Below are 11943 nucleotides of genomic sequence, written 5' to 3' on the forward strand. Positions count from 1 at the left end.
CATCTCTCTTGGTAAATCATTCCAATCCCTAACTCCTCTTCCTATAAACGGATATTTGTCCAAATTTGTCCTCTTCAGTTCTAACTTTATTTTCATATTATGATCTTTTCTGCTTTTAAAAACACCACTCAAACTTACTCGTCTACTAATGTCATTCCACGCCATCTGCATTGACTGCTCGGAAAATACTGTTTAGTCGAACAGCTTTTCTCCTTTCTCCCAAGTCTTCCTCTCTGTCGGCAGCCCTGAAGATGGTTGTCCATGGTTTCCCATTTTCAAACCAGACAAAGGTTGGGACTGAACCTCAAATAAAGCAACAGTCCCTTCCTTTCCACTCCTAGTCCTTTTCTCTCCCATCATTGCCATAAGACCTATCTGTGTCGGTGCGACGTAAAGCAAATTGTAAAAGAAAAAAAAAAATCAAGGGCTGACAAAGAGGTCAGACATCAAAATATTAAAAGTGAAAAACCTAGTATAATAAGGAGAAGTAATACGACGCTAAGTTAGGGGCCCTGTGGTCGCTACCCCACGCTCCAAATTGAGAATCCCTGAAGGGGCATTGAACTAATGCACGAGTTGACCTAAGCGTCTAAGAAAAGCAAAGGACAGAACACAGAACACTGAAAAGGTCGAAACCAGTCGCTGCAACAGATAAATGAATTCCTGCACTGACGAAATGTCGGAGAAGTTGGGTTTATTTGGCATCGTGCCGCTGGCGAGTGTTATGGTGAGCGCACTCCTACACCTGAACATGACAAATTGGTTGATAATCAGAAAAAGGAAGAGACGAAGCCAGCTGCACGATTACCTGTACTGAAAGAAGGAACTGGAAAGATTTTACGTGATTTTAAAGAATTCTAAAAACTGTACAGCCCCGCGGTTCGATTCGCGGACAGGCCAATGATTTTTATCTGAATCTGAGAAACGACTGAGGAGTTATCTGACGGTGAGATAGCGCGGCCCTGGTTTAAAAAGCCAGCACGCTAACCACTCGTCACCCCGAATTGTACGTATAGGCCTTCGGACTGAGCAGCGGTGGCTTGGTACGCCAAAGCCCATGAGGGCTGTTGCACCATGGGGTTGGGTTAGGTTTCTAGAATCACTGTATTCGCCGAAGTAGAACACTGGCTTTCTGAGCCCAAGTTGACAATTTCGATCCTGGCTCAGTTCGGTGGTATTTTGAAGGTGCACAAATGTGTCAACCTCATTATTATTATTATTATTATTATTATTATTATTATTATTATTATTATTATTATTATTATGTCCGACTCGTTGGCTGAATGGTCAGCGTACTGGCCTTCGGTTCAGAGGGTCCCGGGTTCGATTCCCGGCCGGGTCGGGGATTTTAACCTTAATTGGTTAATTCCAATGGCCCGGGGGCTGGTTGTTCGTGCTGTCCCCAACTTCCCTGCAACTCACACACCACACACAACACTATCCTCCACCACAATAACACGCAGTTACCTACATATGGCAGATGCCGCCCACCCTCACCGGAGGGTCTGCCTTACAAGGGCTGCACTCGGCTAGAAATAGCCACACGAAATTATTATTATTATTATTATTATTATTATTATTATTATTATTATTATTATTATTATTATTATTATTATTATTTACATCGTTACGCCCTACTTAGGAGCACGGTTGAACTTGCTTAGCTGATGTGTTGGCCTTCTTTTCCTCCCAAAATCTCTTCATCCTCTCGCTGAGCTTCTTCCTTCGTTCTTGTGTCCAAGTTATAGTAGCTCTGGTGTTGGGTTTGTCTTCAAAGTGGTGATTGTCGATTTTGGTTCTGAATTTACATCTGTCCTGTACAATGTCTTCTGAGATGTTGATTTCCTGGAGATCTGTTTCAATTTCACGAAGCCAGCTGTTCTTGGTTTTTAATGAAAGGGCCAGGTTGAGAATTCTCTTAGTTAGCCTGTTAGTGTTCATTCTGATAGTGTGTCCATAAAATTTCAATCGTCTTTTCCGAAAAGTGTGAGAATTTTTTTCAGAATGACAATATATCTCCTGGGATGATTTTTTTCTCCATATTCCATCTATACAAACTGGGCCAAAAATTTTTCGTAAAATTTTCCTTGTTTTTTTCTTGTTTCTCTCTTATTATTATTATTATTATTGACGAACTTGGGTTCTACCGTCTGAGCCACACATCCCGGCCCCAGTTTCATTTAACAATGGAAAATACATTACATTACAACAATCCGTACCGAGCTCGATAGCTGCAGTCGCTTAAGTGCGGCCAGTATCCAGTATTCGGGAGATAGTGGGTTCGAACCCCACTGTCGGCAGCCCTGAAGATGGTTTTCCGTGGTTTCCCATTTTCACACCAGGCAAATGCTGGGGCTGTACCTAAATTAAGGCCACGGCCGCTTCCTTCCCAGTCCTAGCCCGTTCCTGTCCCATCGTCGCCATAAGACTTATCTGTGTCGGTGCGACGTAAAGCCAATAGCAAAAAAAAAACAATCCGTACACTGTTCACGGCAACAATACACTACGAATAACGTTCTCCCCTACTGAACTCCAAAGAACTCCACCATGGCGCCCGCAGGATCTTTTCCAGGGGGGGGGGCACATTAACAATTTTCTTGAATATAAAAACCAATATAACGTCAGCAACATTAAATTCTTTACAGAAACTTCCAGTTATAACATATGCTAGATGACTGTCAGTAATTTCAGTTTATGAAATAATCTGGTAAGATATTAAACAATTGAACATCAACATCTTTAGAATTCCAGGGGGGCAAGTGCCCCCCCTTCCCCCCCCCCCTTGCGGGCGCCCATGAACTCCACGAATCGTCCTCATTATGTACCTTGTTGGTTATTGGTTGAAATATTAATACGAAAAAGAAGAAGAAACAAAACCCTAAAACGAAAATTGGAGAAACTAGAACGAAGGATAGGGAAAATGATCTTAGCATCCATTGAAAAGAAAGGAGCATGGAAGCTCAGAAAAATGAAGAAGTGCCTAACAAGATGGGCAAAGTAACAGACGTTATCAGGAAAAGAAGGCTGACATTCTTCGGTCATGTGTTCCTAATGTCCGACAGCAAGCTGACGAAACAGATCCTAACACAAGTTTGGAATCTTAAAGGCAAATCTAGATGGCACCAAGCCATAGCTGATGATTTGAGGCTGAGCGGATTAATTGAACAATATATCCGCGTCAACTCAAGTCCTAAGCGCTCCCTTTGATGGTATACCGGTAGTCTTCTGAAGAACTGAGGAAAATATCCTTCCGCGTGTGAACACTTCACCTCTTTCCCCTTCACCTCGGTTCTCGTCCTGAACATGGCGGGTGGTGTATACAAGGAACTTGGTATACAGTAACACAACATAAAGTTTATTGCTTCAATAGTTTTATACAGTATTTACAAGAAATATAACTAAACTTTTCTTGAAGCTTGATTAATGGCACGCAGTTAATGCGGATATTGAAAGGTAGACTGAAGGTCTGTGGCGTATACACATTTATACAAAGTGAGAGTCCTATATACACATTCAATCCTATCTTGATGAGATAGTCTGTTCCAATGAGAATGTCCTTGGATAGTCGAAAACTATCTGCTGAGTAATAACAAATGTAACTCGTAGCCAGATTTCGTATTAACAGGAAGCTAGTATTAGGCTTAGACTTGCAAGGAACTTGCATTGATATTCTTAATTAGCAGAATGCTAAGATTGACGTCAGAGCACTGGTGAGGACTTGAGGGAGTAGCAGAATGCTTGACTCGGGGCTCGACGTGGCTACGGGGATCAGGGAAAGTGAGGCAATGTCCAGAGGTGAGACCTCACGGCCAGAAATCAGTCCACCTGTTCAAACTTGCGGTGTGGTCTGGTCGTTGGACACTGGGGTAGTCCTGGAGAGGCGAGGAACGTTGCTTCTTATATAGCGCTGGCTGACGTCACAGACGAGCATGCCAGGCGCAGTGCAGTCACCTCGTAGGCTCTGGAAACATCGGTGATGCGGCGGGCTGCGGAGCTTGTGGGCGCGGAGCTTCAGGTGCGGAGGACACACACAACAGCGGGTAATGTAAGCGGCTTTTATATAACATACGAGTATATAACATCAAAAGGACCGCTTAGGATTTCAGTTGATTCCGAGTATAGATAGACACTTCTTTAAACAATAAGTTCAGGATTGGAGGGTATCTGAATATGAGGTCAAACCAGCCAAACGACTTCCCTCGTCAGAAAACAGAAGAAATGTTCAAATTAAGAGAATGAAGGACATGTGGGCGAGGATACCTAAACATGGTTGGAAACCTAAACAAAATGATCCAATGAGTTCGTAACGATGTTTCAAGATAAATAAATAAATAAATAAATAAATAAATAAATAAATAAATAAATAAATAAATAAATAAATAAATAAATAAATAAATAATCGTACGGCCTCAGTTATCATATGAAGACACCGTTCAATCTGTATACACGTTAATTTCGACGTTCCGTTTCACTCTATCAGTTAACAGACTAAACCAGATCAGTCTTGGACGGCTTGTGGCTGAGTTCTTATAATTAATATTGCTGGGTAAATACCAGAGTTCTTTTGCATGCCGATATAGTACGCCTTTGAGTGCTTAATGGATTTTTTCCACCCTTCAAAATATATCTAACGCTGCCCTGCTGTCCACAACATTCCTGCAACTTACACACCACACACAACACTGTCCTTCACCACAATAACACGTACTTTCCTATACCCGACAGACGCCACCCACCCTCGTCGGAGGGAGTGCCTTGCTATCTGCACCAGCAATGTTATTTATTTATTTATTTATTTATTTATTTATTTATTTATTTATTTATTTATTTATTTATTTATTTATTTATTTATTTATTTATTTATTTATTTATTTATTTATTTAATCCGTTTACCCTCCAGAGTTAGTTTTCTCCCCGGACTCAGCGAGTAGTCCCACCGTTACCACCTCAAGGGCAGTGTCCTGGACCGTGTGACATTTGGTCGGGGATTAAACTGGGGAGGAGGACCAGTACCTCGCCCAGGCGGCCTCACCTTCTATATTGAACAGGGGCCTTGTGGGGGATGGTAAGATTGGCAAGGAAGCGGCCGTGGCCTTAAGTTAGGTACCATCGCGGCATTTGCTTGGAGAAGAAGTGAGAAATCACGGAAAACCACTTAGAGGATGGCTGAGGCGGGAATCGAACGAACCCCCTCTACTCATTTGACCTCCCGAGGCTGAGTGGACCTCGTTCCAGTCCTTGTACCACTTTTCAAATTTCGTGGCAGAGTCGGGAATCAAACCCGGGCCCCCAGGGGTGGCAGCTAATCACACTAACCACTACACTACAGACGCGTACAAACTACTCTCAGCTTATCCCAATCATGTATGAGGTCGCTGGAGCCACCGAGGCTCATTTTGGTTTTGGCCGGGGGATTTGAGACTGGATGCCCTTCCTGACGCCACCTGATTTTTGAGATGAAATCTCGACCCAGGATTCACGGAAATTCGAACCTCAGCCTTTCCTGGTGAGAAGCAAGGAGCTAAGCCCCGCGCGGGGATTATTTTTTAAGAGCTAAAACAATAAAATGATCAACCCTTCCTAACACATCCCAACGTCACAAAAAAAATGTTTTTTTAATATACTAAGTTGAAGACCGGCCCCGCGGTGTAGGGATATCGTGTCTGCCTTTTACCCAGAGGCCGCGGGTTCGATTCCCGGCCAGGTCAGGGATTTTTACATGTGTCTGAGGGCTGATTCACTCAGTCTACATGGTTACAGGTGGTGGTGGTGATTATTGTTTTAAGAAGAAGTGCAACTAGGCAACCATCCTCTATATAACACTAATCAAAGAGAAAAAAATGGAAAGGATCGAAATATGAAGGTATCGGCCGAAGGAAGGCAAAGGTCACGAAGGGCGTGAAAATGAAAGATTCCATAGGCCTCGAGTGCTCTAAAAACGTCGGGTTCGGGAAAGAACAAGAGTTGACCAAGGGAGGTCGGATTGGATAGATGGAAGTGAAGAGCATGGTACAAGTAAGAGGAAGAACTGCCAGGACTCAGCTAAGGGCCCCGTAGTCGCCAAACCACGCTCCAAAGTTGAGAGCCCCTGGGGCCCCTTTTGGTCGCCTCTTACGACAGGCAGGAGGTACCGTGGGTGTTATTCTGCCACCCCCACCCACAAGGGGACTACGTGGTTACAATTGAAGAGCTATATGATGGTGAGATGGCGGCCCCGATCTAGAAAGTCAAGAATAATCACCGAGAAGATTCGTCGTGCCGACCACATGACACCTCGTAATCTGCAGGCCATCGGGCTGAGCAGCAGTTGCTTGGTAGGCCATAGTCCTTCGGGACTGTTGTAACATGAGGTTTGGTTTTATACAAGGTTCAAGTCAAAAATTCAATTTTTGAAAAAGAAAAAATAATATCTGTAAAAAAACTAAACAAACACCATGGCGCTACTGCCCCGATGGGCCTTGGCCTACCAACCGACTGCTGCTTAGCTCCAAGACCTGTAAATTACGAGGTAACGTGTAGACAGCGCGTTATTCTTGGGCTTTCTAGACCGGGGCCGCCATTTCACCGACAGATATCTCCTCAATTATTCTCAAAGGACTTTGAACCAGTCCACAGACCATGGTAAAATTCCGACCTGGCCGGGAATAGAATGATGGGTCTCCTGGTAAGAGGCAGGTTCGCTTCCCCTATACCGTGAGGTATAAATAAGCTTAACAGAACGGAACAAATGTTTCCGTCTACAACAGACACTTTAAAACTTCTTCAAAGTCTATTCTCATTCATAAAGTGCATCACGAGGTCTAGTGGGAATAGCTGTGCATCCGGTAGTAAAACTCCTGGAGACTCTCAGACTGGACGATACGGTCTGTGAAACAGAGAGGTTCAAGCACCTGATCAGCATGGCTGCCCAACAGTAAAACAATCAGCGCAACTGTAGTTCGACACCTCAGACCGTAAGATGTGGATTATCTCTCAACACCGACCAGCAATTGGGCGTGTTTCAAAATATCACGTGGAAATCAACATTTTCTAGTTCTCTTCTATTTAAAAGAGGTGGTAAATGCGTATTCGGTTCAACCAGAAGGACGTAAGTTCGACTCTCAGTCAGGAAGTCGTAACATTTACGAAATGAGATTTTCATTTCTGGAGTAGCACATGGCCCTGAGGTTCACTCAGCCTGCATCCAAAATGAGTACCTAGGTTAATTCCTGAGACCAAAGGCGACCGAGTGTAGAGTTAACAACTCTATGCCCCTTAGTGCCAAGGTTACGGATAGTGGAAGCCTTTTTGCACTCCTCCAAAGGCCTTCATGACCTGTACGGAGACTGCTTTGCTTTGCATCCATTTTTAAATAAATAATTTCGACAATTTCCCAGGATTTACGGTTGTTGTGTTCACGTTTTTCCGCGTTGTCCCCAGGCATAGACTGTAATCTCCACCTGTGAGCATATTTGAAGCCTTTGAAATTGGGATCTAGAGAAGAATGGTCCCTCTCTGATTGAATTAAAGATTACAGAACATAGAAATATAATATTGATATTAATAATAATAATAATGGCCAGGGCCTCCGCAGAGGCCTAGTGCAGGTCTTTTGATTTGACGCCGTATAAGCGACATGTACGTCGGTGAGGATGGGCCCCTATCTAAGTTGAATTCTAATGCTGAAGACGGCACAAAAACCCAGTCCCCGAGATAGTGAAAGATAACATTCCCGACCTGGCCGGGAATCAAACACGGGGCCTCTTGTTTCAAACGCCATTATGCTAACCATTGAGCCTTGGGGCCGGACACAAAAGTATTAAAATAAGTACATAAAGGCAGTCTGCCTCTGTGGTGTAGTGGTTAGTGTGATTAGCTGCCACCCCCAGAGTCTCGGGTTCGATTCCCGGCTCTGCCACGAAATTAAAAAAAAAGTGGTACGATGTATAAATAAGCTTAACAGAACGGAAGAGGAGAAGTGTGAAACCACGGAAAAACCACTGCGAGGCTGGCTGGGTCGCTCTACTCAGTTGACGTCCCGAGGCTGAGTGGACCCCGTTCCAGGGCCTTTGAGAAACAGTGACCAAGTGCACACCTCGGCTATCTCTAACTTTAACTACTGACTTTCGAGAAAGTCTGTTTAGCCATTTTCCCGCGATGTCGATGAAAACAAACAGACATACTCGTAAATTGAACTGAACTTATTTTCGAGCTTGGCTGAGTAGCTCAGACGGTAGAACGCTGGCCTTCTGAATCTGACTTGGCAGCTTCGATCCCGGATTAGTCCAGTGTTACGAAATACATCAGCCCCGTTTCGGTAGATTTACTGGCACGAAAAGAACACCTGCGGGTCAAAATTCTGGCACCGCGGCATTTCCGAAAACCATAAATGTAATTAGTGTACGTAAAATAAATGACATTTTCGACTTTTGTATATCCAATTCGAGATAGTAAAATTTTGAAGTGTACGAACAGAATTACAATTATATTTATATGGATACTTTCCTCGTCAATCAAGAGAAAATAATAATAATCTCTACCACCGGTACTTCAAAAGATGGTACACCTCCGTAGCGTAACGGTTAGCGCTATCAGCTGCCGCCCTCGAAGATCAGTGTTCATTTTCCGGAAGTGACAGAGATTTAAAAATAGCAGAGTACTGGTGTGTGGTTAAAATGGTACATGCAGCTCACCTCCATTGGGGATGTGCCTGAAAAGAACTGCACCACCTCGGTATGAGGACACGAGTAGACTTTACTTCAAAAGATTTTGTAAATGAACATGTATGATAATATCTGCATCCTACTCATCATGTATTTGTTGCTATTTTTCGTTACTTTCATTTTTACACGTGGTTTTCATAATAATAATAAATATTAAGATATGTCCATGACATTTTGTACGACAGTGCATTTTTTATATGGACAATCTGCTCTAGGCTAAGCTCTTTTCTTTGTCATAAGTAATCTAACTTTAAAAAGTTTTTTAACGACGCAGTTACACATCGAAGGTTTCTTTAAAAAATATTAGAAGTGTAAATATTAGAAAATTTGATATGAAAGGTAGCGCACATACATACATTTTAATTATAGACTGTTACGCCTTTCAACGTTCAGTCTGCCAGCCTGTGAGAATTAAGTAAATAATAATAATAATAATAATAATAATAATAATAATAATAATAATAATAATAATAATAATAATTATAATAATAATAATGTTATTGGCTTTACGTTCACTAACTACTTTTACGGTTTTCGGAGACGCAGAGGTGCCACTAGACTTAGTCTAACCATCGTAGCCTTTGTTCTCTCCCTACTTCTCGTACCCCTAATGCCCAACTCCACTCTAAATAACCTATCCTCCTCCATTCGCCTCACATGACCCACCGCCGAAGGTGGTTTATGCATCGAGTTCATTCCTAACTTAGTCTTAACCTTCTCATCCCGAATACCCTCCTGTTATTGTTCCCACCTGTTAGTACAGCGATCATTCACGCGACTTTCATGTCTGTTACTTCTAACTTGTACTTCTTCTTCTTTTCTGTTTACCCTCCAGGGTCGGTTTTTCCTTCGGACTCAGCGAGGGATTCCACCTCTACCGCCTCACGTCAGACTCTGGGTTGGGGGATACAACTGGCGAGGACGACCTGTACCTCGCCCAGGCGGCCTCACCTGCTATGCTGAACAGGGGCCTTACGGGGGTATGGGAAGATTGGAAGGGATAGACAAGGAAGAGGGAAGGAAGCGGCCGTGGCCTTAAGTTAGGTACCATCCCGACATTTGCCTGGAGGAGAAGTGGTAAACCACGGAAAACCACTTCCAGGGTGGCTGAGGTGGGAATCGAACCCACCTCTACCCAGTTGACCTACCGAGGCTGAGTGGACTCTGTTCCAGCCCTCGTACCACTTTTCAAATTTCGTGGCAGAGCCGGGAATCGAACCCAGGCCTCCGGGGGTGGCAGCTAATTACACTAACCACTACACCACAGAGGCGGACTACTTCTAACTTACGAATAATATATCCTGAATCCATCCAGCGTTCACTCCACTACAGACCGGTGCAGTTTCGTCCTGGAGTTGACTTCTTTCTTACAGAATACAGTTGATCGCAACTCCGAGATCACTGCATTGACTTTTCTGCACCTTAACGATTAAGAAATACATGCTGAAGGAATATTTGAGAAATTCTAGAGTAAAGTAGGCATATACTGTATTACTGATATGCCTTTAATTTATTTGCGCGAGAGAATCATGAAAATATTCATGAATTGAATTGTAGTACGTATAGTGGAAAACCCTAATTGCAATAACATTAGTATACAAATATGACAAAAGTTTTGTAAGTAATCACTAAGCTTTTTAAAAGTCATGAATGGTAATAAATGTAAGCTAGGCATGCTAGTTTAAGTAGTAATTGCAATTACAGAGCGATAAAAAATTAAACTTAAACTAGTGAAAGACGCACCTTTTCTCTTAAAATGCCGTTATTTTGCCATTCAAAACAAAACTCACCATCACAGAACTTTTTCAATAATAGAAAACAAATCCAAACCACTGATTACCAGAGTCAAGAATTTTGTGTAATATTATCCTATAAATATTCAAAATTGCATTCAGAGTTAAAAAATTGTTACTATTTTTAAGAACAATTTTACACGCATTTCAATAAATCACAATATTTTTGGTGCAATTCTCAAGTTAATCAAAGTATGAAATACAATGTAGCACAACTTTCTAATGTGTTCAAAAGTTAAGTTTCGTCGGCGATCGGAAAGTATGTTCTTATACACCGAAAACGCGATCTCTCCACATCGTATGAGATCATGGTTACATACTTCTGCACATTGATGTGGCTGATGGCAATGTCTTCTGGAGAGTCCAGCGTTCCTCCACCGAAGATCTGGCCAGCATTAAATAACCCGGATTTATCTAAAAGACTGCTTCGAATTTTTTCACTCGTTCCAGAAAATACCCAAGACGTCTAAGATACTCACTCTTTCTTTTCTTACTTCTCTGAAAATACCACCTAACAATATACCTGAATGATGGTATCACATCTTGAAAGGCAAAACATACATCCTATTAGATACTGACTACTTCGAGTTTAAAATCACATATATTATCATTCTCTCTACAAGGTGTTTAATTAAACAAAATTTGGCAACGATATGTATGTAAAAAATGTGTAGATGTATTACTAAGCGAAATATATAAAATTATGAAGTGCTGGAATTAAACATTTCATGATCTGGGTAACCTAATTCGCCAAAAGTTTGAGTTTCCAGCCAGAAACATATGCAGGGGGAAAATATGTAATTACATAAAAATCCGCACTTCCCTGATCGCTATTCTTTGATCTTATTTTTCACAACGGCCTAGTTTAAAAAAATACGCATGGGTGTTACTTACCAAATCTGGGAGATTCATTTTCTCTCACGTGATAGCGCTGTGTTTTGAAACTGATGCTCGAGTGGGCAAGTCCCCGCTCTTTATAGAGTAGCCTACTGTTAACTCGTGAACCTTCTCGAACAGACCAGCTAACTACTGGTCTTCGGAGAGACGAACATCGAAAGAAGCGGGGTATTTTTGGCTCCTATACACTAAGATCAACTAGGCCGGCTTCCGTCCACTCACCGCTCGGTAGCGCTACTTAAAAAACAAAACAATATCGCGGCACTTTCTCACCTGGTCAAAAGGAATCCCGACCTCAAGTAATTCCTGAAATACTCTGCAGTCATTTAAAAAGAATAATGCATTCAGTCTATGGGATATGTTCAGCTCGATTACTAATGCACTCGCCCTTGGTTTTGCAAGGCATTATGCTAGAGTCAAGGTCACCGTAGTTTATCTGGACGACTGCCTTGCTGTTTTGGAATTCGGGGTCAAAAGAGAACGTTGCTCTCATTCTAATTTACTCACAAAGGGAGTCTAGGAATAAAACACAGAGGAACTTATATAAAAAG

At 42.4% G+C, this 11943-nt stretch overlaps 1 protein-coding gene across 1 annotated transcript in view; it reads right to left on the reverse strand.

The window, feature by feature from the left end:
* Nucleotides 1-11548, reverse strand: part of LOC136857590 (uncharacterized) — a 251892-nt gene extending 240344 nt beyond the window's left edge. Inside the window, exon 1 of the mRNA XM_067136372.2 lies at nt 11390-11548. Coding sequence (XP_066992473.2) covers nt 11390-11407 — 18 coding nt within the window. The 5' untranslated portion in view covers nt 11408-11548. The remainder of the gene's footprint in view (nt 1-11389) is intronic.
* Between the last annotated feature and the right edge of the window lie 395 nt (nt 11549-11943).

The sequence above is a fragment of the Anabrus simplex genome, chromosome 1 (assembly GCF_040414725.1).
Source record: "Anabrus simplex isolate iqAnaSimp1 chromosome 1, ASM4041472v1, whole genome shotgun sequence".
NCBI classification, from domain to species: domain Eukaryota; kingdom Metazoa; phylum Arthropoda; class Insecta; order Orthoptera; family Tettigoniidae; genus Anabrus; species Anabrus simplex.